Source organism: Anguilla rostrata, chromosome 4, assembly GCF_018555375.3.
Source record: "Anguilla rostrata isolate EN2019 chromosome 4, ASM1855537v3, whole genome shotgun sequence".
NCBI lineage: Eukaryota > Metazoa > Chordata > Actinopteri > Anguilliformes > Anguillidae > Anguilla > Anguilla rostrata.
In genome coordinates, this window is record NC_057936.1 from 25,976,974 (window position 1) to 26,004,311 (window position 27,338).

At 39.0% G+C, this 27,338-nt stretch overlaps 1 protein-coding gene across 6 annotated transcripts in view; it reads left to right on the plus strand.

Moving 5' to 3' along the window:
• The window catches only part of atp8a2 (ATPase phospholipid transporting 8A2), a 79,623-nt gene that overhangs the window by 1,029 nt on the left and 51,256 nt on the right, over positions 1 to 27,338 (plus strand). Inside the window, exons 2-4 of one of the 6 annotated variants that reach the window (XM_064331802.1) lie at positions 931 to 1,163; positions 8,856 to 8,957; positions 23,714 to 23,858. In XM_064331802.1, the coding sequence (XP_064187872.1) occupies positions 8,912 to 8,957; positions 23,714 to 23,858 (191 nt within the window). In that variant the 5' untranslated portion in view covers positions 931 to 1,163; positions 8,856 to 8,911. Of the gene's footprint in view, positions 1 to 930; positions 1,164 to 8,855; positions 8,958 to 17,282; positions 17,474 to 22,817; positions 23,071 to 23,713; positions 23,859 to 27,338 lie in introns of those variants that run through there. The other 5 variants (XM_064331801.1, XM_064331807.1, XM_064331800.1 and 2 more) reach the window with 5 other exon arrangements.

A 27,338-nucleotide genomic window follows, 5' to 3' on the forward strand; every position in this document is an offset into this window, starting at 1 on the left:
AGGCTAATCGCAAAATGACAAGAATAGAACGAAAACTCGGACTTGCGTGAAAATGTAAATTAGTAGTGGTACAGCCACCGTTTTCTTTCCTTCGAAGTTACTGCTAGCCGAGCGCGAAGTGTTCCCTCCAGATGCGAACCATGCACCATAAATGAGTCCATAGTCTTCCTGGTCTTTTCGTGGAAATCGAAAAATGGCAGTAAAATTGAGTAAAATTACAGCAGTCTGAAAAAGCTCAAGGGAAGATTACTAGAATTAACCTGTTATTTTACCCGGATAAAAAGTGCGGAAGGTGATTTCCAGTTTGCTTGTACTGTATCACCAATGTTAATTATGCAGAACTACCGCATACCTCACATAACTGTATCAAACGTTTTGAGTCAATTACAACGGGCTAACAAAGAAAATCCGGAAGAAAATATTCAGCAACCGAATTAATCCGTTTGAATGTTTTGGTAGCCTACGTAATATGCTGTCCCAGCACGAATGCTCAGCATTTTATAAAACGAATACTAAAGCAAGAAAAGAACAGAAGAGCACACGTTATAATTCCAAGACGTTGGCAGGCTATAACCAAAAGTAGGCTACTGCGCCGCATAACATACAAGTTTGATTTAAAGTTATTATGAAAATAAATTGGTTTGCCGCTGCGTATATTCAAACATGGCGGGTAGTGGCTGAAAATAAATACAACACAAACGCTACGAGTACTCGACCAATCATAAATGTTCAGCGCTGCAAGCTCCACCCAAAAGGTTCCTGTACTTTCGAAAAGTACTACCCCCCGAGCAGGAACGTTTTGGGGGGTAAAACAAAGCCCCCAGAACTAAATTTAGACCCTAGTTCCTGCGGTGGAAACGCACTGAGTTCCTCAAAAGGTTCCTAGTTCCGGGGTATAGTTCCTGCGGTGGAAACGCGGCTTATGTCAAGGGCTTCTAGTGAATCTGCTCATGCCTGCTGTATCTAATTGTAGTTTGTTGGACGCCAGCTTGATCTAGACACGGTTAGGCATTCTCTTGTGTATAACACCGAGGCTGTGTACACACGGGGAAGATAAAGCTGATGCAGAGCTGGCAAGCACACAGGAACCAGGAAGCCTAAATCTGGATTCTACTGGCAACTGACCGATATTGAACACGGGGATTCTAGCATCACGTGACCTGGTAAAACCTGTTCTTATGTTCTAAGCCCTTTGCTTGAAGCCTGTTATTGCACCTGATCAGATCATGCAGAGACTGCCATCCCTGAATGCACTGGAACAGGGTGGAACTGATCTTGCTCCTGTGGTATTTTGCCATTGTTTCGGTGGTTTGCGTGTTTTTGTCTGAGTGGATGTGTGGGTACCTGTATATTTTTGTTCATGTGTGTGTGTGTGCATGTAGGTTCTACGCATGTGAAAGAGAAAAACAAAGATGTTATACAGCCCTCGAGCCTGGTGTGAGCAAGCAGATGCAGAATGCACATTCACACTGACAGTACACATAGCAAGACAGAAAGACCTGACAGGCCACTGTGTAGCATTGTAGTTCACAGACATACGAACACCTGACAGAAAATTGTGTTGCACTACAGCTCCCAGCAGACAAACAATGTATGTAGCATTGCAGCTCACAGATGAATGTGCCCCTAACAGGCCATTGTATACCAATGCAGCTAACAGACAGACATACAACAGACAAGCCATTGTGTAGCAATGCAGTTCACAGACAGATGTATGCTTGACAGAATGTTGTGTAGCATTGCATCTCACAGATGGATGTGCGCTTGACAGGCTGATGTGTAGCATTGCACTTGTGAGGAGGAGAAGCACTAAGCGACAGGGGGGCCTGCAGGGAAGGCACTGGGGATGGTGTGCAGTGCTAAATATTGAATGTGGGGATTACTGTGGTGACTGGGTTCAGACCATTTTGGGCAGTGAACCAGCAGAAGTAAAAATATTTTCTGCAGTGATTTGCAGAGAGCAGCCTGCATTTGTTCCATTTGGCACGGATTCAGAAATGCAGTGTGCATCAGGCGATTGTGTGACTTTGGTGGGAACATGCTTGATATTCTAGAAGAAAGGTGCATTGTTAGATGAGTCTTACCGTGGTAGGAGGCCCCATGACCATCAACAGCAAACCATGTGCTATTCTGCACTCAATGAAACAAAATGTATTTATGTCACTGGTATTTACTGGTAAGACAGGCTCAACGAATCAGGGACAGGTCCTGTCTCTTGCACCGGAGAAGAGGTTCAGGAAACATGAGTAAATATGGAATCCAGCCTTTGAAAATGGTATAGGAAAGTCAGAAGTATAGTTTAGTGTGGGAGGGTCAGAGGTCTGGTCCAAGTAAGGTTAGTAAATACTCGAAGCATGAGTCCACAAACACTTGGTGACACTGTCAATGGGCAGCTTTGCGCAGACTGTGCATTTGTGCAGGGATGTCCTCTGTGCAGATTTTATGACATTATACGAACACAAGCTTCAGTACAATGCATTCAGAGCCGATTTAAGACTACACAGACCCCAAATTAAAGCTATGCCCCCCAATACAACATACTCAAACACACACCCAAGGTTTGCCTCATTTTTCCACCAATAACACTCAAATGTAGACTTTGACAGCACATTATAAGAATCAAATTTATTTACTTAATTATGCAAATAACAGCAGCACATTTCACACATCAATTAATGGCTTGTCTCTAATTTGATAGCCCAGAAAAGCATAAGTGCTAGGTTTAGGTATGCCGTCTACTTACACATAAAATGTAGCCAAACAGCTCACAGCTCTGTATTATTTCTGCTCTCAGTCAAGCACATGACAGAATAGCAACAGCCTACTAAGCATGAATGCAGAATCAATACTCACTGCCCGGATGTAAGCCTAATGCTACTCAACAGACAGTTCACACACAAAGAACTGATCAACTCAGCAATATAATCAGCAGCACAATTATATTGCACACCATGAGAATCCACAGTGAGTCAAATCCAAATGAAAATGAACAGTAGCAGTAAGCACAGGCCTATGCAGCAGAGGAACCACCTGCTATAGTCCCAATGTAGTCTGATAGGCCTAATAATCAAAATAAAAGCACATTAACATTACATTCCAAGCAGGTCAGGGCTTTAATGAAACAAGAGAGGGGTAGCCTACCAATTTAGAAGCTTTTTTTTCTTGCTTTTTGAGCTGGAAAATCCATAATGAGTCCCTAATGATACTGAAATTACAAAAAAATGAAAGCAAGACCATTCACTTATTTTTGTTAGATGTTTTGCAAGAGAGGTGCCGTTACCCTGGCAACACATGAAGGTCAGACTAATATCTGGACGACAACCATTGCCGTCCTGTGATAAGCATTAGTTTACAATTCAATGGAAGTGTTATATTTCACAATTTTAGCAAAGGTACGACCTGGAAAATAGACTCTCATTCACCCTCAAACTAGTCAAGTAGCAATCCAGCATTTTGCTAGGTTCACAGTTACTCGCGTAGCTGCGTATTGAAATTCAATTTGACCTGCTTCAATCCTATTGTTCTGAATGGGTATAATTGCTATTGTGCTATGTTATGATGTTTTCTTCATTTTTGAGATGAACTGTTCCAGTTCCATGATACTTGGCACAATGGAAGAGGGTTACTAGGATTAGTGCAAGAGTTCTTTTGCTACCGATTTGTCACTTGGTGGCACTATAGCACTGAATTGAATTTTCACAATTTAAACAGCAGGAACTCTTGACCACATTACTGTACATACACATTTCTAGAGCCCATAGATTCTTCTTCTCATTCAGAGTAAATTTGTCTTTTGTAACTTTACAGTTTGATTTCAATGAAAAGCAGCAACTTCTCCTCCTACAGCAACTGACCAAATTGCATAGAACTTGCACTAGTCATTGGACTGTTATCTCTAAACGTTCTATAAAGAAGATTTCTATCTAAAATATTATGGCTGAAGTGTTACATTTTTTAGTTTTCATGCATAAATTATGCTAATTATGTTCATTAATTCTTGGTTCATTAACAAAAGACTTGGCTAATTGGCTTGGTACCTGTACTGTTTTGTAGGGCACATCAGTATGAAGAAAACAAAATTTGAGTGGTGCCAATCGGCTAAAACGTAGAAACTACATGCAATTTTGAGTCCAACCTGGTAACCTGCTTGAATCCAATTGTTTTGGATGGGTTTAATTACTATTATTCTGCATTCTGAATTTAGGTATTTTGGTCTTTTCAAATTTAATGATATTTGCCACTGTTCTAGAGGGTTACGTGGAGTAATGCGAGACGATTGGCCACTTGGTGGCAGTATAGCTGTTAATTAAATTTTCAATATTTAAACAGCCACAAGGTAATTCAGGTAATTAGTTAATATGTGCAGTATAATTGGTGACAAAACCTGCGTATACACTAGCCGTGCAAGAATGGATTTGATGACCCCTGGTGTTGATTGTCTGCTTGGAGCCTGTGCATTGCTTCTTACAGCTATATTTATTAGGGGTCCCTGTTGCTTTTGCTGTTGCTGGGTAAAATGTAATGGCCATAAAACATGAACAAAATGACCAAATAAATAGAAATTCTGTATGCAGAATATTGGCCACATGTCCTGACAGATGCTACATGAATCTCCAAAAAACATGGCTGCAATCAGCCAATAAAAATTCAGCGCTCATTAGATTGTCTTAACACAATCCAGTCTTCTTCAAATTTGGTACCTATGTACTGCTGGTAAGTGTGTACTGTCATTTATATTCAAAACTTGGAATTAGTCAATAGGTGGAGCTACAGCAATTAAATTAAAATTTTTTCTCACTCTGTTTGGACTGCTGTCATGAGCTTTCTATTTGCATACATGTCTCTGATTGGAGAACAATTGCTGGCTGTTCTTGCTCGATTGTTTGTGCACTTCCTGTTTGTGGTGGAAAGAGGATGGAATGAGTCTGGTTGGGTTGGGAAAAGTTTGTCACAGGATTGTGTTGTGATTTCAAGTGTGTAATTGCTATTAGTTTGAGTTTTTATATGACTGATGAGCCACTGGGCACTCAGATGGCTGCATCTTTCTGGAAAAGGGAGTTGGCGATAGTGGGGGACTCAGTTATTAGAGGAGTAGATGGTGTGTTGCCTTTGCGGTGCCCAGGTAGGACATTTTCTGGAGCATGCGGACAAGCTCCTGGCCAGAGCGGGGAGGGATCCATTTGTCATGGTTCACATAGGAACCAACAACATAGGTAAGGGTAGATTTGAGGTTCTGCAGAACAAATTTGTGTATCTAGCAGAAAAGATTTGGGGCAGAACCTTCATAGTAGTTTTTTATGGAATACTACAGGTATCCCATGCAAGCAGAGGGAAACAGTTTTATTTTGAGGTTTACCACATATCTACAAACCTGGTGTAGGAAAGAGGGGTAAAGGTTTATGGTGTACTGGGACTCTTTTTGGGACAAGGGTGACCTGTACAAGTGTGTGACAGGCTGCACCTGTACCAGAGGGGTACTGCTCCACTGGGCCAGCATATGCTTAGGTAGCACAGGATTATTTAAATGAGGGAGGGACTTGGTGGGCTTGGAGTTTAGAGAGTGAAAAGGGTAGGGAGGTGTAGACCGCCCAGATGGAAGCTGTCAAGCCTTCCTATAATAGTATGAATATTTTTTTATTATCCTTACATTTATATAGCACCTTTCCAAATGCTCAAAGTGCTTTACAGTCAGGGGGAACTCATCTCACCCACCACCAATGTGTAGCACCCACCTGGGTGATGCACGGCAGCCATTTTGTGCCAGAAAGCTCAGCACACATTAGCGAAGGTGGAGAGGGAGAGAACATATTTTAGCCAATTAAATCTGGGGATGATTTTGGTGGCAGTTTGCAAGAGCCAGATCTGGGATTTAGCCAGGACACCGGGGAACCCCCTACTCTTAGCAATAAGTGTCATGGGATCTTTAATGACCACAATGAGCCAGGACCTCGGTTTAACGTCTCATCCGAAAGACAGCATCTCCTACAGCACAGTGTCCCCGTCACTGCACTAGGACATTGGGGATTATTTGAGCAGAGGGAAGATTGCCCCCTCCTGGCCCACCAACACCACTTCCAGCAGCAACTCAAGCCGCGTTTCCACCGCAGGAACTATACCCCGGAACTAGGAACCTTTTGAGGAACTCAGTGCGTTTCCACCGCAGGAACTAGGGTCTAAATTTAGTTCTGGGGGCTTTGTTTTACCCCCCAAAAGGTTCCTGCTCGGGGGGTAGTACTTTCCGAAAGTACAGGAACCTTTTGGGTGGAGCTTGCAGCGCTGAACATTTCTGATTGGTCGAGTACTCACGGGATTTTTCTGTGTCTATTTTCAGGCGCCATGTTTGAAAATATGCAGGCGCAAACCAATTTATTTTCATAATAACTTCAAATCAAACTTGTATGCTATGCGGCGCAGTAGCCTACTTTTGGTTATAGCCTGCCAACGTCTTGGAATTATAACGTGTGCTCTTCTGTTCTTTTCTTGCTTTAGTATTCGTTTTATAAAATGCATTCGTGCTGGGACAGCATATTAAGTACTAAAACATTCAAACGGATTAATTCGGTTGCTGAATATTTTCTTCCGGATTTTCTTAGCCCGTTGTAATTGACTCAAAACGTTTGATACAGTTACGTGAGGTATGCGGTAGTTCTGCGTAATTCACATTGGTGATACAGTAAAAGCAAACTGGAAATCACCTTCCGCACTTTTTGTCAGGGTAAAATAACAGGTTAATTCTAGTAATCGTACCTTTAGCTTTTTCAGACTGCCGTAATTTTACTCTGCCATTCTTCAATTCCACAAAAAGACCAGGAGGACTATGGACTAATTTATGGTGCATGGTTCGCATCTGGAGGGCACACTTCGCTGCTCGGCTAGCAGTAACTTCGAAGGAAAACAAACGGTGGCTGTACCACTACTAATTTAAATTTTCACGCAAGTCCGAGTTTTCGTTCTATTCTTGTCATTTTGCGATTAGCCTATATGGAATTGACGATGAGAAAGTAATCAAACAGCAAATTGTTTACAACGTGTGCATGTTTTCTGCTGTTGTTGCCAGTTAGCCTATATTGGAAATGTGAATGCATTCTGTCGCTTCGGATGTCAAGACATGAAAACGAATGTTCGCATAAAAACATAATGAATGTGTTTGAGAGGATATATAAAACAGTTACAATCTGACTATTGGCCTGTTATATCCTATTTGTTGCATAACGGTCCAAGTTCAACTACCAACGACAGTTTTGCTTGACAGCGATAAAATATGCCCAAACGGCTGCAGAAGAATATTTCAATTCCATGTGATTAAATCGATAAAAATCAATAAATACAAAAGTAACCATATAAAGTCATTGTTGGTAACCCGTTGTATATAAGTGGAATAAACCCCTCCGGGCTGTCTCGGTTATTAGAAAATAATGTAGGCTACTTCGGTGGTAGTATGGGGTTACAGAAGAAATCATATGACAGATGGACCGACGACAACGCCGCTTTTTCATACGTCAGTGGGCTAATTTGCCTAATCTTCGCGGGACTTGCCTAATAGACCCCGGTGGAAACGCAGACAACCATTGGCTGAAGGAACCTTTTAATTCCTGGTAAAGTAGTTCCTGGGACTGAAAGTTCCGGGTAATTTTGGTGGAAACGCGGCTTCAGTGTTCCTTGGTGGTCTCCCATCCAAGTACTAACCAAGCCCACACCTGCTTAGGTTCAGCCATTCAGCAGGAGCAGAGCGCATGGAGGTATGGCTGCTGAAAATGAAATTTTTATGCCAATGCAATACCAATTAAATCTTTTTAAAGCAAAGTTTTAGTAAGAGTGGCCTGGGATGACAGGGGGCGAGGGAATGGGAGAGGATGTGTGGAAGTAATAATCTGATATGACTTTGTTTAAATGCTAGAAGTATACAAAAAAATACATTTTCCAACTTGAGATTGCTATGAATTGTGGGGGCTATGACATAGTTGAGATTACGGAGACATGACTTGAGGAGGAGGATGGGGATGAATATAATATAGAGGGATACAAACTCATAAGGATAGATCCAGTAAGAGAGGTAGAGGTGTAGCTGTAAAAGAATATCTTAATGTGCAAGAAATTGACCAACTCATGCCTAGTGAGGATATTTGGATTAAGATCATAGGGGAACATGAAAAGGGCCTTACGATAGACCTGTGTTGACCGGCTGCCTGTTCCATTCTCTGCTTTCGTTGTGCCTACGCCTTTAACAGAATTCCACTCAGGAGCATGCATACAACAGCGGGGAAAACATAAACAGGGAATTTCAGGACTAGCAGGAGACTTTGTGGAGATCAGCTGATAAATGGAACTTCAGTTGCACACTGCAATCAGGACTTTCCTAAATTTAATATGCAGCAAATCCAGTGTCGGTATGGTACTTTGGATACCCTTGGTATTACACAACTGTATAGTGAAAACTGAAGGCACACTGCAATTGACCATAGTACTGGAACTAACCAACACTAGGCAACATTCTCCAAGACCGAGCATCAAAGGAGGCGACTTAAATACACAAGCCAACAAGGAGCAAGTGACAACAAACGTAATTGATTTTAGAACAAGCAGAGATTAATCCTTTCCTGCCCTCTGGTGGCAAGGATGGATTTTGACACCATAGTATATATTTTCAGCTTCCTAAGCACAGTGAAACATGTCAATGAATAAACGAATACATTATAAGCACACACACATACTCATATACACTCTTATAAACTTTTGGCAATACAGGAGTTTGTTTTGAGACTGAGTTCACTGACAGACTGATAGAGAGACAGTAATATGTTGCAGCATTGACATTAATTGCTTGTCCTGTTTGTTGTTCTCTCTTGTGGCCCCAGAGCAGTTAGTGTTGACCCCTCTTAGCCAGGACTCTGGGCATGGCGAGGACCCCACCATGGGGGCAAGGATGCACTCCCACCTCACAGACAGCTTTGAGAAAAGTGAGTCTCCATGCAGGCTGGTGCCCCCTGTTGCTCGATCTGACAGTTGCATGCTGCCCTTAATTTCTGCTGCATGTGCTTTTTTTTTGCATGGGAAAGAAGGAACTACACACACATACTTCCTTCAGATACCCACACACATACTATCACTCATTCACATTCTCTCATATACTTCTAATCACAGTCTCTCTCTCATTCACACACACACACACACACACACGCACGCACAAACATACAAACAGCTTTTGAGGGGAATGCTGCATGGTGGTACAGGTTTAATTTATCTTTAAATCAAGCTATTCTGTAGTGTCAGATGAGCCAGCTGCATATTACAAAGCCGCTTGTCCTATTGTCCTGGCAGTTTTTGTGGCTTCTAACGGAATAAATGAAAATTTGTCTCCTTCTACAGCATTGGACCTACAGATAGTAAATATTAAGTGATACAAACAAAGAGAGTAAAAGAAAGGCAAACAGCTGCCATTTGACCAAACCTACTTCAACTCAGTTCCGTTAGAATTGCCCAAACATATGGAGGATGAACAGCCTGAAAATGAATTTGAGGTAGACGCTCACAGTATTACTTTTAGAGGAGTTGACCACTGTTACACCAATGAGAAGTCCTGCACCAAAATGTAATAAGAGGAGTCATCGCTGGTCAAATTTAAGCTAACATCATTAAAGCCATTGCAAGATTACTATCCAATGAGCTGACAGGCTAGAAAGAATATTCATGTACTGAAGACCTGAAAACCCCTCTTAACTTGTCATTCAATGAAATTCATGACATCATAATCATAATCATCATGACAGCATAATCCCTTTACTGAAATATGTGAGCAACAAAAGAAGTGTATTACAGCCTTGGAGGATAGGTCAGCAGAAGCTGAGAGGTATAAAATGGTGGGGGCTCAGTTTGTGTGGCATGCTGTAGGATGACAACAAAAATGTGGTGTTTAGTTAGTTTGGTACTTAATGTTTAATGTGCTCAGCTAATTTGCTTGCCTCATTTTCCAACTGATTAAAAGAAACAGCTACCTGGTTACAGGCATTTATAATATATAAGCACACATCAGATTGGTTTGTATGGCCAACGATTTGCTCTGTTAAGAAACAAACAAAAGCAGCTTTCCTCATCTACTTGGATGTTACCACAATTCACTTCATGGTAAGTTATTAAGCTGCTTGTGCATCAGCGTGCATCTTTTTTCATGAACAAAGCCCCATGCTTCATAATCTGAGGATGTGGCTGGACTCACGTTAGAAATGTGTTTCCTTGATTGATTATTTTGTGGCACCCTTGATACAAATCAAACCGATTAGGTAGAATGAATGTAACACTGGACCGTGTGTGCCGTAGTTTTAATTGTATCCGACTGGATTAAGTTATGAATGTAATTGAAATGGCTATTGACAACTGACACGTCAAAGCCGTTTGGTGTAAAATTTCATAGTGCCAGGCTTTTCTGAATGAATGAGCAAAATATGAAAACATTTATGGTGACTCTCCCCTACTCTAACATGCTGACAATGCTTTTGATCTGTTTTTATGTTTCGTGACTATGTTGTATTTTTGTATTAGCACCTTGGACCGTTAGGAACGACATTTCGTTCTCGTATACTATGTATGTGGAAATGACAAATAAACAAACTTGAACTTGAACTTGATGTCTCTTAAGAATGGTCGTGCTGATCTTGTCCTGGAAAGAAGTTAACACCTGCTTTTCCCAGACACTAAAAAACAGATGCAATCACTTTTGCCACAATGGCCAGCAGGCATGATAAATAAAGTCATATGCATAAATTACATATGCATTAACCCAAACATGCAAATTTGTAATTTCTCCCGTTTTATCAGGGCAGATGTTCAGAGGGCTTTTTGAGAGGGCTTCATATTTCCAACAGCATATGGTTAATGTTGGACTTGGAGTTGATCATAATGAGCTACTTGATGACAACCCCCTGATATTATTTTTAGATATTATTTCTATATTTTTTATATTATTATGATATTGTTTTTTAAAAAGCATTTGATATGGTGAGTCATAATGTATCTTTCAGACCCTTAATTTTTACAAATTTGGAGAAATTCAATAAAGACCCTTTACAAAGGAGGCAATAGCTCTATCAAGCTGTTCCATGGAACTTCAAGATTCAGAGGCATTCATTATGGCTGAGTATATATATTAATTGTATACATACCCTGATTTTTGTCCAGAAATATAAAGTTGCTACTAGACACATTTGATTGACACATAAATTGTGTCTGTGTTTTGGATAAACTATTTATCAATAAACTCATTAGAAAAATCCTGAAGAGAAGAGTTACTCCAGCCACTCTCATTCAGGGGTCTTTTGGATATAATATTAATTGGCATATTGTTTGGACCCTTATAAATACCATCCACAGATGTTATATGTGGAAGTGCGATTTCAAGACGTAGGCCTACTCCAGGAGTGGAGGATAAATGCAGCGTTTGTGATATGAATAGAGAGTCGATTGAACATTTATTTTGTAACTGTCTGTACACAACTATGTTCAGGTCTGATTTTAAATATGATATTGTTGAAGGTTGAAAAAAAAAATGGATCCAGTGATGTATGAATATATACTCCTTAATGTAGACTCCTGCTTTTTGCTTAATTTATTCATTCTGTTAGCAAACTCTTTCCTAAAATGAGATTTTCAAAACAAACTCCTAAATACAGGGCCTTTGTGATAGATTTAAATAATTATTTCACCTCACTGCAGGGTACAAAAACCAATAAGTCTGAAAACTGTTTAATTTACTATATGTACAGTTTTCTGTGATACGCATTTACATAATCCTCTGGTATTTATTTTTATGGTGTGCTTTTACCCTCTGGCAAATTTATTGCCAATGTTTCTTCATGTGTTCATGTTAAAAAAAAAATTTTTTCTGCAATAAAAAATAATAACTGCCGCCATGGGGCATACAGACGACCCTTCCTCGTTTTTCAATTATATCTGATGGCGGTAGTAAACAACCAAACATTTGAGACCATTTGAAATGCTTTTGGGGAAAGAAAAAACATCACCGATATCTATTGGGTGCTGATATAACAGCCAATCACCAGCATTGGCTTAGCAACACCTAGTAGATATCAGTGGCGATGTTTTCCCGGAAGCATTTGACATAAAGATAAAAGATCGTCTATTCGTCGTATATCGGCGGTTATACTTATTACGTTTTAAAAAAATGTGAAATTCCGTTCAGGCCTAATTGGAACTTGTAACATTCGGTTCACCACAGAAGCGGATTGGTCTCGACTGCGCCGGCTGGTGGAGAGAGCACACACACCTGGGTTGCGATAGCTAATAAGCCCAGGTGCTTAAAGGTGTGCTGCTCTCCGCAGCTCGGGACCGAGACGGGGAGCTCACACCGAGAGCGCGTTTATGATTTTAATTTCGTTTTGGAGTTTGTGCAAGGAAGATAGAAAAAGAAAGTAATCCTCAGCTGGGTTGTTGGAGGAGCTGGAACCGACTGGGAAGGCGGGCGCACGGGAAAGTGGTCACGCCGTTTTACTTTCATTTGTCTTTGTTATTTTAGCTTGTTGTTTTAGTTTATTGTTTTTGCCTGGAACCCGTGAGGGGGAAGGGTGAAAATGGCGGTTTATTTTATTTCATGTTTGTGTGGGTGCGTTCTCTCTCTCCATGCGGCAATCAACGGTGTCCCCGGCACTCCCTCTTCTCCCTCCAAGTGGTGTCACGCTGTCGTGTGACAGAACAGGACCAGTAGCCTACCTCTTTTTTAATGTTGTTTGTCTGTATTAACTTTAGTGTGATCTTTCTTGCCTTGTACATGTAAATATTTTGGCAGTTCGTGAACATGGTTCCGTTCTTAAGAGAGTTTTATCCAAAGGCTGTCTATGAATATTAATGAGAGGGGAACTTTTTTGTTGACTGCCAAATACTCTGGGGAAGACAGAAATAATTTGAAATAATAACTAAACCATGAATAAGTGCTGACTTTCAGCTTTAATTCTATGGTATTTACATCCATATATAGTAATAATAATAAGAATAATAATAACTATTTGTATAGCACCTTTAATACAGACTGCAGCTCAAAGTGCTTAACAGGAAAAATAAAAACAAAAGGCAAAAACAGGCAAAAGCACAGCAATCATAATCAGTTATAAGGGTTTAAAACATAGAAGAATAAAACAGTGTGTATTGAAATGGAAACATGAAAATAATCCATGTAGGAATTACAGCATTTAGCCCCACAATTTTAGGGGACCAAAAGTAAATGGACAAATTAACATTTAATTAATCATATTTAGTACTTGGTTGTATATCTGTTGCATTCGATTACTACCTGAAGTCTGTGACATAAAGACATCACCAGATGGTGTATATCTTCCCTGTTGATGCTCTGCCAGGCCTGTAGCAATCTTCAGTTCCTGCTTGTTTCAAGGGATTTTTTCCTTCAGTCATGTCTTCAGCAAGTGAAATACATTTCAGTAAGCAAAGCACAAGCATTTTCTGACTGAGGTCAATGAACGTACTTTAAAAAAAAAAATACTACTTTTGACTTGTGGGTCCTGAATGCTGGTGGCCTAAATATTGTACATTAAGGACAAGCATGGACAGAACTTTGCTTAAAGATGGACTTCTGGCTTTAGTATTTTGCCATAATGCACTGAGCTGTGGAGTAGTTTCTGAGGAACTACTCACATAAAAACCAAAGAAAAATACATGCTCTCTTCCAAAGTACAGGAGGTCAACTGCTGCTTATTATCACACTGTGATTGCTCAGAAGTGATTCAGTGGGGGAAACTTCATGTTCAGTTCAACTGACTAACTTGTAGGTGTCTAATCGACCAGCGGGGGTCACTGGTGCGCGATGATAGATGGAACAACTTTATTTTTCCTGAAGGAACTTCAATCAGTGTCAGAAATAAAATATGCAATACACATAAAATAAAGTGGACAACAGAGTTCAGAGTTCTACAAAATTACATGCATGCATTACAATTTCAACAAGTAAAATATCTATATTGATTGTTGATAGACTGCATAAGTCACAGTAGCAAAAATGGAAACTGGGAGCTTAAGGAGTTCTGGGTTCACCTGTTGGTGGCCTGATAACACTCCTGTGATGGGAACAGACCTGCATCAAATACAAATACATATTTGTATTTGTATTTGAAAATGTAGTTAAATGCATATTTGAAGTATTTTCAAATACATTTACACTTTGTATTTGATTTATTTAAATTATTTTAATGGAAAACCAAATAATATTTCCCAAATTGTATTTAAAAAAATACATTCCTTTAAATAAATACTTTCCTGGGAAATCAAATACTTCTAATATTATTTAGGGCCTTTTAAAAATACATTAAAATACAAATACAATTTTAAAATATTTTGAAATATTTCTGTGATAGAAAACAGACATGACTGAGCCAGCAACAATGTAGGCTTCATACTGAAGGGGGTATCCCAGAGTTCTTTGTACAATCTTTGTGAGTGGCCCTTGATGTGATGTCAGTGAGTTATACGGAGGGCACTCCAGGGCAAGTACTAGGGGCTATGGGTTGAATTTGGATTATGGGCAAGGGTACACTGACAATTTCAAACAACTCATGCGCTGCCTCTAACAGACAGTAGCCTAAATGCCCGTACATGTCTTTGCTTGGGGAGGATGGCAAACTCAGACTTCTTGATAAGCTACTTGCCAGTTTATTTGTGCTCATGCAATCTTTTTAAAGTTAGTGGCCTTTTACTGTATTTCCTTTTTTCTGTTGTCAACAGTCATGTACAGTTCGATCTTTTACATCTTGTAAGGTTAGACACTGATAAAATAGAATTCAGCCGTGCATATTCACTACCAATTAACAATGGAAATAGGTACAATTGGACTGGGGCCGTCAGCAGGCATGCTCTCATCAAAATGCTGTCCTCTAATTAGACAAAATGCTCAACTTTCAGAGCTGATAGGTTCTCACATATCCAGTGCTTTTCAAGTCTGTCCACAGCTTGGTACAATTGCACATGTTGCACCACTGGCCTTATGTTGTGGAAGTATTTTCAAATAATTCCATTAAATCAAACAATCTGTATTTGAAAATTTAGTATTTTAAATGTTTTTTTAAGGCATATTTGGAAGTAATTGCAAATACATGCAAATGTTTAAAATACATTTTGTAATTTAAAGTTACAATCTCAAAGATTTCCGTTTCGTTCTCTTTGGCGGTACCAATGGCGAAAAGCAGTAATTTCAGGTGTGTTTTTGGACCTCACTTCCCAGAGATCCAACCGGATCCAACAGTGTCACCTGTGTGACGTCAGTCAGTTGGCACCTGGGCCACGCGAACTGTAACAGTTACTATTTACTGAATAAAAAATGGTTGTTATAAAAGTAACGTTATGTACATACTCGTTCATTGTCTAACATTAGGCTAACTTAAGCTGTCTTTACACTGCTGAGCCAGGTTAAAATGCTGTAGCAGACCTGGGGTAGAATTAGTGATGATCAATTTTCACAAACGTTCTTTATCCACCTTTTGCCCGGTATGAACATCTTTACACTGCAGAGAGGAATTCGCGGGATTCGCTGTGGCTCGTGCAATTATGTATCTGGTGAATGATTGTTGCGTGATATTTTTGAAACAACTGCCTTGCAAAATGTTACCCTTGGTGTTTCTGGTTTTGCTAGCTAAACTGTTCGAGGATAAAGCTGAGCTGGGTGTTAAATTAGCAATCAGAACAAGAAGAATAAAACAAAAACAAAGAAGACTTCATCAAAAAAGGGCATCCGGGCTGAAAGAACATATGAGGAAGCGTAATAAAATAATAACAACGCTCCATACTGCCGTATTCTTTTATTTAGTTTTCTCCGGCTTGACATCTTTACACAGAAATCAGACCCGGCTCTGCTCCACCTATACTTGGGCTTTATTCCGATCATTAAACTTGATGGCAATGTAAATAACGGTAACGTTAACGTTAACGTAAGGCCAGTTCGGATCAATGATTTGCAACGAGACGAAGAGAATGTTGCAGAGAAAATTGCAGCAATGTGAACTGGTTAGTTGCAGAGCGTCTGAAGCCGTTGCCTGGGGTCTCAAAAGACCCACCTTGTCAAATCGCCTTGTCAAAGTGCAGTTTTAGAACGTTTACAATCAGACATCTTGGAATTTTGCAAGTTGTATCCAGTCTCGTTGCGAATCATTGATCTGAACTGGCCCTTAGTTAGCTACACTGCAACGTTGCAACAAGGTAGAATATTTAATTACAGAGACGGTTTGCGAGGTCGGTACCGGTCGGTAGCGTTAGCTAACGTTTTTTATAATTGTTAGCTGACATTAGGTTGTGTTATTGTGTTATTTACATTAGCTAGCTGGCTAACGCAACGTTACCTGATATGAGAGATGGATACTGTGCGCAACGTTGTCTAAACTAATGTTGCCTTTCTTGACATGGTCCGGTAGCTAGCGTTAGCCGTGCAAATAGCTATGTAATTTAGTAACGTTACATTGTCATCAAATGTAATACGAAATCTACATCAACAAATAATATGACCTCTCAGGTTACACAAAAACTTTTAGGGTTCCATAACCCCCCCCCCCCCCCTTCTCTGTTATTGTAACGCTGGCAGACACTGGAAAAAACAGTACGCCGCACACACAAGTGAGTTGAAGAGCAAGCCTGTTGTGTTAGCTCCGCCTACCCTCTCTGGCGGACCAACCACTGATGGGTGATGAAAAACGTGTCACTAACTGTGAGCCGCTTGTGATTTTTTCCCGGGAATGTCGCCACAGACACCCAGTTCTTTCATCATAAATTATTATAATAATAATAATATAAATTAATATAATAATACGCTTAATCACCATTGTTTTACCTAATTTGGCGATAGTGACTTAACAGACATTTATTTTAATGAAAATCTTTGAGATTATTACTTTAAATACTCAGTATTTGTAAATGCAGAATTTCAAATATTTTCTAAATAAGTATTTAAAAGTAATTAAAATACTTTAAATATGTGTTTGACCCAGGTCTGGATGGGAAACACAAAGTGATGTGTCAACGAACAGCAAGTTGGTCCAGAAGGGGTTGGAGCTACCTTAGTGTGGCCAATAGAGTTATAAACTATGTCAGAATGTGGGAATGAGGGCAACCTCTGTGGATGCCTCACCTACAGGATAATCTCTGTACATTAGATTAGAGCAGGTAATCTGTGTGTGTGTGTGTGTGTGTGTGTGGGTGGGTGGGTGGGGGGGCTTGCACAGAGAGACACACACAGCAAGATAATCTATGTGTGTGAGATTAGCAGTGCAGGTAAAGTGCACAACACACACCGAGAGGATCACTGCTTTGCTCTCTGTGGTCGACAATGAGAAAGACGCCGCGATAATAGCACCCATAGGTCGCTTCTTCAACAGAAACTGCACAACACCCTTGGTGACGGGGCCAACTGGTTATTCAGACGGGAGCATTATGTCACTCTGGAGGTGGAGGCGAACCCGGCGGAGCTCAATAGGTACCTGTGTGAAGCGGAAGGGCCCGGCTGCAGGATAGTGTAATAGAGAGTAGGGTACTATAGAGTAATGTTGTATAGTATAGTGCATACTGTAGTGTCATGAAGTACAGAGTAATGTAGTTTATGGCAGTGTTGTATAGAGTAGTGTATAGCACAGTGTTATGTTAGTGTAATATGGTGTTGTAGAGAGGAGTGTAGTATAATGTGTAATATATAATAGCACATGTGTGGTGTAATGTGATGAAGTATAAAGGAATATAATGTGTAGTAGTGTAGTGGAATGTGAAGTGTAGCATTGTGTACTGTTGTATAGAGTAGAGTAGTACAGTTTTGTGTAGTTCAGATTACTGTAATGTGGTGGAGAATTAGGCTAGTGCAATGTACTGTAATGTGGTATAGTTCAGATTAGTGTAATGTAATGTGGTGTTGTAGTGAATAGTGAAGCATAGAGTTTTGGAGTACAGAGCAGTTGAATGCATTATAGAATAGGGGAAATGTCTTACTTCCTGATTTACAAATGCAGGTGGATAGGGAGTGAGGATGGAGCTGAATACAAATACCATATTCAGCAGCACTCGAATAATGCTTTCTCTCCGAATGTTTTCTCCTCTAGAATTTGGCCAGTGTTATTCAGATTTGGATATTTTTTCCCTTCTCTTTGATGTGATTTGCTCAGCACCAAGGTTCTCAATTAAACACACACATACACACACCTGAAAAGAGGCAGTGAGTGATAGTTTCCCTTAACACTAGATAGGCCAGGGCAACACCATCAAGCTTAAAATTCGTTAGCTGTAAATGCTATATCCTCCTCCTTCCATGACTTTCCTACATATTTGGGCTTAAAATAACTGCCTTTTTAAAATTTGGAAAATAAAGAAGTAAATCGACTCAGTAGAGAAATACAGGCAGTTTGTGTCGATTTCTTCACAAACAACATGTCCCTGTCTGCTCCAGCATGCTGTTCAGCAACTGAATGACTGCCACTTTCAATATAATTTCCAGAATTAAGTGCTATCTGAAATAATTTCACACATATAATCACTCTAAATTCATTCACTGGAATCATGTGATGAACTTGATAAAGCCTTTAGGGTGGGGATGAATAATTGTGGATGCTGTAGTTATAAAAATGCTAGGCTTAGAACTCTGCGGAGATAACGCCACTGGCATATTTTCAGGTTTTCACCTAAACTGAGACTTTAAATGAACTGAACAGAGCAGCTATATGACAACTGTGAAATGTAACTAGTTTGCGTGCGTGCGGTCCCAGAAAACCACCAAGCTGTGCATTCTCTGTGGGATTGATAAGAGGAGAGTGATGGTGCATAGGTTATGTAAAAGCGCACTCCAAGGATAAGGGAGGGAGAGATGTGCTGCATTTGATTTGACCAAAGAAAATCCTTTTTAGAAAATATTGCACTTTGTATTTCTTTAACTACTCTTCCCATTTTATGTTTTGTAATGCACAGTTTAGCGCTTCTCTCAGTGTTCCTGTAGTATGCTTACATACGTTTTCCCTTAGCCTATATAACAAAACTGCTATAATTTAGATATACAAATGTTCAAATTGATTCAGTTGTGTCCTTTATTTCAAGAAAATAATTTTGAAATATATGGCTTTGTAATCTTTATGAAATTATGAAATTAGGTTGTTGCTGGTGCAGACATTAACGTGATGGTAATAAAAAAGGTTGTTGGCTAATGACACAGCTAGCACTGGCTCATGTGGCTCTAAAATATCTGACCTGCCCCCCAACGAATGTTTCCTACATACAGTAGTTCATAACGAAGATGAGGAACTATTTTTATAATTATAAAAACATTTTTTTCAGTTTATATTCAGTTCAGAGTTAGGATGAGTAACTGGTTTTGATTAATAAAAACATTTGCCGATATTTGATACTAGATTTGACTTTGTTTACCTCAGCGTTACAAAAGCCTGTTACGGCTATATAAGATATAGGTTATTTTTTGTTAAATACAGCTTTAAAAAGCAAATGACCTTTTGTTAAACTGGATTATTATTGATGTCATTGTAAAACCATGATTTTAATGCATTAATATCTCAACAATAGCAGTGCCAGTGATAATAATGGTACAAATCTGGGATTTTTGGCATTTTATACAACTTTGGGTTAAACACTGCATATTTCCAGTTTTAGCCACTTCTGTTTTTTTTTATCCGAATACAAATCCAAATCCAAATAATTTTGTTGGGTGAACAAATACGAATACAAATATAAATAGTGGCATCTCCCTCCACCCCTAATAGGGAATATCTCTCGGTTTTACCGCTATTACCTATCTCTACCATGGGCACATTGCACGGCTCTCTGCTTTCCTTGTTGACTCCTCTTCTTTTACTGACAGGCTGAGCACAGTAACTGTCTGTAATAGGATTGGCTGATTATTCAGCCAATCACAGTAGCAGCAGCATAAATATTATGAGTGGATAAGCAGGCTGCCAAGTGGGTGGAGTTTATCACATTGTGATTTTGACTTTTGGTAATATAATTTCAGTTCAGTGCAAGTGTGGTCTCTTTACTGAGAGAAGCCAGTGACATAATGTGGTATTCTTACTGGGGGAACCCTGCGACAGAGCTGCCTGCAGCGCAGGAGTGTGGTCACTTTACACGGGAATTGTATTCTATTAATAGCCCACCCCGACAGCTGCATGCATTCTTCTGGCTGCAGGATACAGATCCTCTTTTCATACGCTTCCATTTGACAGCTTTGGTGACAGGAACAGGTGAGGCCAGGTATATTATAAATCATGTTCACAGGTGTTGAACTGTTCTTTTTTAACCAAATGATGGAGCAGCGACTTAACACTAAAGAGTGAATGGTCTTGTCCTGTAAAAATTGCATGATAAAGATGTGTGAGGATGATTTTTTCCTGAGAATTTGGCATTTTGCACACACGTGACGATGATCTTGCCCGGAGGATATGATGTGCTACTCATGTGTGGGGACAGCAGGTATATGAGAGAGGCTCCTCCTCATTTTAGTTATCTGCATATCAAAACTACAATAAAATATATTTAATTGGTGTTCAGAGGGAGAAAAGTTTAGGAAATCAATTTTTCATGTCACTTAGATTAGGTAAAGAATAAATATGGGTATTATGTTCAACAAAATTGTTAGCTAGTTAGTCTACCCAGCAATGCTTGGACAGTTCTGCCCCATTATGACACCACCGCTCATTCACTGACAGCAGATGAGTCTTCTCTCATTTACGCTGAGAACAATAACATTATGCACTAATATTTTCCTTATTAGTTTTATTATTAATATAACCCTAAACTGCATACTGGAGTCCAAGTTGTTGACATCTGGATGAGATAAGAAATCCTTGTCTCCAAAAGTGGTCATTATAGCTGGTGGTAACTCAGCAGGAGGGATACTGACAAGTGTCATTGTTAGCTAGCGTTAATGTTAATAAATATGGCCCCATTATATATAAAATTTATCATCAACTATGGATTGCTGTCAGATTCATATTGGTGAAAATGGCGTCAAATATGGGATTTTTACTCAATGATAGGAGAATGAAAGAGGCACCTGGCAATCTTGACTATGGAGCACCATTAACATGCGACTAGCATACTTCGGGAGAAGCCAGTCCCTATTTACAGCACATCACTAAAATGTATTTTCCTAGCTTTTAGCTACCATAGCTACCATAGTTAGCGTAGTGGCTGGTTGTGGCTATCTTTGTTAAAATTCATATTACTCACAATGAAATTGAGTGTCTTTCAAAAGGTTAGCGCTATTCTCTAATGAGGACATACTGTAATGTAAGTGTTCATAGGTGGCTCAGTCATGTGTTATGTTTGATGCACCAATTTACCGTGAAGCTAGAACATCAGAAACATTTTTTCTGATGGTGGAATATCAATTTATTGTAATCTTTTCGTACATAATGTGGGGTATTAGTAACTACATGGGCTATACTTGTCACTTATGGAATGGGAAATACTCATTCAAATTTACTGTGTGCTGATATGTGCTAGATGAACGTAAAATTTCCCTTGGAGCAATCATAAATTGTCACATTTATAAAATGTCATCCAATCCCCATGCAACAAAAGATTACATACTGTAGAGTACAGAAAAACATACAAGAGTGAATAATTACATATTTAGGTTTGTGTACCACAGTGTGTTACAATGTGTTTGCATTGTTTTGCATTATTATCATTATTTATGTGTTATCAATGTTTCATCATAAACCATCATAAGGGGCAAATCTATATGCTTTATAATGGTCAAAAACCAATTTTGGATAGGTTTCTCGAGCCCAGATATCATAAACCCCTATACTAATAATAAAATTCCCACTTGAAAATAATGCAAAATTTAGTTTCATGACTCAAAACAGTTGATTTGTAGCAAAATATATGATCATGTTATGAATTACAGCAATACACAATTTAAACATTTTGGGACATGACGGGACACCAGGGTATACTGTTTACTTTTTGTTTCATCTGTCTTTAGTATATCACTCCATGATTTTCCATCTAGTCTAATCTAATTTGATTATATGTAAGTATTTCAAATGGTACAAGTGTCTTGCTTCATTTAAGCCATTTTCCATTCTCTATGTGATGCTCATATTTGGAGTTATAAAGCCTTAAATTGAACACCCCCAAAAATAAATCTCTAAATTTATAAATAAATACATAAATGTAACTGATCCTCAAATGAATGCAGTTGATTCCCAAATAAATATAGCTGATGCACAATTAAATGCAACAGATCCACAAATAAATGTACCTGGTTCACATTTGTGCATTGGTCCCAGTAAAAGTCCCTTCCACCCCTCCGCCATGTAAAACGTTTTAGATCCGCCACTGATTAGGGGCCAAACATTTTCCTCTGTGCTGAGGGTCCTTTCAGTCAACATTGCATGCTCTGACTGATTCTCTAACAGCACGTGTGCCTGTGGCTCTAACTACTTATACACCTGCAGCTCTAACTCAAAGTACTTCCCTTCATAACTTTTAGAAATAACTGATGTAAAGAATGTTTCAAATGCACCACACTTCCGTGTGACACAGTAGTCACGGAAGTTCCGCAATTGATTTTTGTTTTGAGCAAAATCTTAAATTGTAGTTATTGCTAGATAATCATTCCGGTGTAATACGTGCTCTTCGTTTAAATGTTTCATTCTTTACAAATAAAATGCATAACAGAGTATTCAAAAGTGTATTCCATGTTAACCATATTACTTGTACGCAGTGCATTAAATTAAACAAACAACTGTGGGAAACTGTGGAAAGTAATCCGATGATAGATGATTTCTGCCCTCATAACTAATTCAAAACTGCAAACCGACCTGTGAATTAGGCCGACAAAGGGAGAAAGGCGCCTGTCCCTTTAAAGTCGAAGGCGCGTTCTCCTCGGGGAATATCGTAGGGAAGACGCGAGTCAGGGGGTTTGCTGTCTGCCGGAGCCTGGGCAATTACTGCCGTCGCTGCCGTACGCGAGACACTGGCTGGATACTGCAATAGACGACGGCCTAATGACTGGATAGGGTCTGGAGTCAACAGCGAATACGAGTGTCCGTCCCGGCTGACAGAAGAAGAGAGGTAGGCAAAGAGACGAGTGACTTGTTTGTTAAATCAGTCCTCGCTCATGTGCGTTTTCCCAGCTGTGTAAACTTCCATTACTTCCAGTGCTGTTTTCTGTCGGTCTTCCATTATTCATCGTGGGGTATTTCAGAAAATGTTCCTGGGGTGGCTGCATAGGTAGGTTATAATGTGTATAAAATCACGTAGCTGTTACTGCGTCTGATAAAATAAAGTGAAGCCTTGTTTTATTTACGTATCGCGTTATTTTTGAGGGGTGATGCTCATAATACAGACGCCTGTTGTGTGGAGGCGCTTCAAAAGCTCAAAATTAAATTAACAAGTACACTAACGCTCAACAAAGCGTGGCTCACGCGCAGTGTTTGTCCTGCTTTTGTGCCTCGATCAGCAGCTTCTTTACATGGGGTCCCCGGGGACGTCGGGCGCTGTAGTGTTGGTGATGGAGTCGGCTCGTGTTTAATGAAAAGGGGTGTTTGGGAAATGTCACCGAGCGCCACCAAGCTCACGCGCTTAGCATCTTCACTAATGTACTACAGAAAAAAGCGTGCGCCCCTCCGCTCGCTTCGGACACAGGCGTGCTCGCGCGCAATCTGAAACGGCACATTTTAATTCTCGCTTGGATTGTCTCCTTTCCTCACCATAGTGCCAGCTTGTTCATCCGCTGGGTACCGTAAGGCAGAAGATGAAATGTCGGGAACCACGTCGCAGGCGGACCCGATAGATGCTGCAGCTCGGACAGTCCTGCTTAACCAGTGTCAGACAACGAAGTTCTGTGACAATCATGTCAGGTAAGCGTCTATTTAAATTGTGATATTCAGTCTGATACACAATATGCATGTTTAAAACCTTTAATTTACACCGATGTCTTTCTTGACAAGAGAGGTGATCAAAGTAATATATTTAATATATTTATTGACATATAAATTGTTGGAATTATTATTTTTACTTTAGTATCAGACTTGTTTATTTAAAAGAATTAAAGGAGGGAAAAATAAAGTAGGGTTATTTTGCAGTTCCAAAGATCTTGGATTTAATTTCTTTCATTCCAGATTTTGGTAATTCCACATGAGCCTGCTTGGTTACTGTTTGGGACACTGGCAAAGGCGTTTAGTGGTTTTTGAAAACAGAAATGACTGAACTTTAGCTGTTGTGAGGGTTTGCCTCATATATGCAAACCGTCCCTAACATCTACAATGGCAAAATATTTTTTATAATTCTCTTAGTTATACCAAAGTAATACTGTTTAATATTGGATTTTAATTATTTACGGCAGCAAAACTTAAGTACAGCAGACAGTCCACCTTCCTTATGCCTTTTCCATTTTATTCAGACAGGGAAAGCAGAGAGGATTACAAATAAAAATGGGATCACAGTACAGACGGTGACAGGGAATCGAAAACCTAGGCTGCGCTGGAGTGGGTTTCGTGTATGGGTTAAGAGTTGGCTGCCCTACAGTCTGCACCACACAGTCTACCCAATGGTTTCAGTTTTTACCACTATTACAGTGAAACTGCTGTCTACTCTGTTATACTTTTAGCATTAATGTAATAATACTAATTAATTAAGGCAGTTCTTTTAAGATTGGGCGCAAATAAGAAAGGTATTCTTCGTTAAAAGACACTGATTATTTCTGTCTCCATTATTGACCAGTAAGAGGACATGAATAACTGAAATAAAAACATATTGTCTGGTGTTGAGTGGACAGAGACCTGACTTCAGGGGATTCAGTGTGGGATGTTTATGCCTGATGCTATGTAAACCCTGTACATTGTGTAAAACATGTAAAATGTTAAAACAAGTTGCAAAACGGCATTGCAGACTTTAATAATAAAATTATTATTTATTCTTCAAACCCATTTGATGTTTATATAAGATTAGTCATGTTAAAATGTGTAAAGTAGTTTGTAAAGCAGAGAAAAAAACAAAAAACAAACAAATCAGTATATGAATTTTTATTTCAGTCCATTCATTTATTAGTTACTTAAATCACGTGATGAAAGTCACACTGTGTTTTACGGTGATGGCATTCTCTGAAGGCAACAACACTTTACTGTGAGCCATTTTATTGTAAGTAAATTACAATGTTAGATGGAGCGACTTAATTTTGAAGGCAAGTCAGTGAACTGTATTTTATGGGATGTTCTCCATTTTGTGAACAAAGGAGCAGTGCCTCCAGCTAAGGCTGTGACAATCAGCTGTCATGCCGCTGGTCATGTAAAGCCGTACGGTTAAATTTCCATCACTGCAGTGATGGGCTTTTTAAGCATCCTTTTTTTCCTTTGCCTTCATAAAAATATTGCCTGTTAAAAAAACAGTCAAATGTATTTTCAATTATGCAATTAATAACGAATGAAATGACGTATGCTTCAGTCAACGCATATTCTAAAACGTGCTCTCTCTTCGCGCTGACACTTCACCCCCTTCTTGACAGGAGCTGTACTCGACGCTTTGATCTTAGCTGACTGGGTGGTACTATGGAAATAGTGACAGTACTAAACCATAGCTACTGCTTTTAAAACTGAAAGTTGTTTATTGATCTTTTTATGGTGATACAAAGACCAATAATTTTGATTATTTAAAAGAAAGACTAATATATACAGATTCAGCAAACAGCCTTTTTGTTTTTGTTGTACAGTAATCAAAATTCTTAGGTGAATTTATTTAGATATTATGTTGGCATAACAACCATTCTTGATTTTATTATTAGGAACAACAAATGAAGAATTATATGTTCATTGTATAATGACCATCAGAGTGTATATTCAGTGCTGTTGGAAAGGTAGTTGCACCACTGTAAATAATAACCAACTGAATTCATTGAAACTTTATGTGCTTTCAAAAAACAATTTCAAACATTGAAATAAAAATAAAGAATTTGGATTATTTGCAAAAATGGGAGTTAAGTCATAATTGGCAATTGCTCAGCACTATCGACAAGATTCCCTGTGCTTTAAACATCCTGTATTACAGCTACTGGATCATTCTTACTTCATATGCTAGGCTTACTAATTGCAATTTCCTGCGCACAATTAAGCATGCTTAAGCATGCTTTTGTTTGATCTGTTCTTTCTAAACTTTTTAGTTATATTCTATTGTCACTGTAGCGACTACGCTGTGCAGCCACTTTATAGGTCCTGTCTTTCACACTGGCCTTTGACTCCAAAAATCTTTTTTTTATATATATTTTTTATATTTCCAAGCATTCAGTCTATGTGAAAGTAAAGACTATGTGAAAGTGACAAAAGTAACAAGAACAATAACGATTATGGGATCAAATTACACTCAATTGAATTAAATAGCAAATTGATTATTTAACAAATGATTTGATAAATTCAACCACAAATGCATGTTTAAGTATTAATCAAGGGACACCTTCCTGTAAAAGTCTGTAAGTTTGTACCAGAATGCTGACTAAGGTACTAGTAACTAAAGAACCACATGATATTATGATCTATGTGATATTAACAACATTGCTGCTTTATGACAAATTAGTTTGAATTAAGTTTACATGGCAACTTTGTACAGTTTGCGAGTGTGGCTAATATACATCATTCACAATAGATTTGTTAACCCAGCCCTGTACCCAGCTACAGTTTCCAAGCTTGTAAGTAATGTGCTTGGAATTTTTAGTTGATTGGCTTTTCGTGGACAGACTATGGTACAAGTGCACACATTAAGAAATGCATTTGTTATAATGCTTAATTCAATAAAGTATCAAGTGTTGAACCATCAGCTTTCCAAGCTCAATTTTGACATATTGATTAGCATCAAGGGTTTCAAGTTTCTTTTAAATGATGTTTTTCAGGAAACTTACATTTTTTATATTCTTTGTTCCATTTCAGTGACATTTTAAAATATTGTTGTGTATTTGTTGTGTTCTCAGGGCTCCATTGTAAAAGAGAGCTTTGCTCTCGGTTGCCTGTTTAAAGAAAAAAATTATCTATCTATCTATCTATCTATCTATCTATCTATCTATCTATCTATCTATCTATCTATCTATCTATCTATCTATCTATCTATCTATCTATCTATCTATCTATCTATCTGTCCATCTGTCCATCTGTCCATCTGTCTATTCGTCCATTGTAAATGATACACCATTGGCCCATCCATCCATCTATCTATCTGTGGTAAATGACACACCATTGGACAATTGCTCATTGCTCATTGATAAGACCTCAAAACCGAAGGGTTTCTCAGTGAGGCTGTGTGAAGTGATAGTAAACAAAAATCTGAATCTAGCTGAATTATGATCATTTATTAATGAG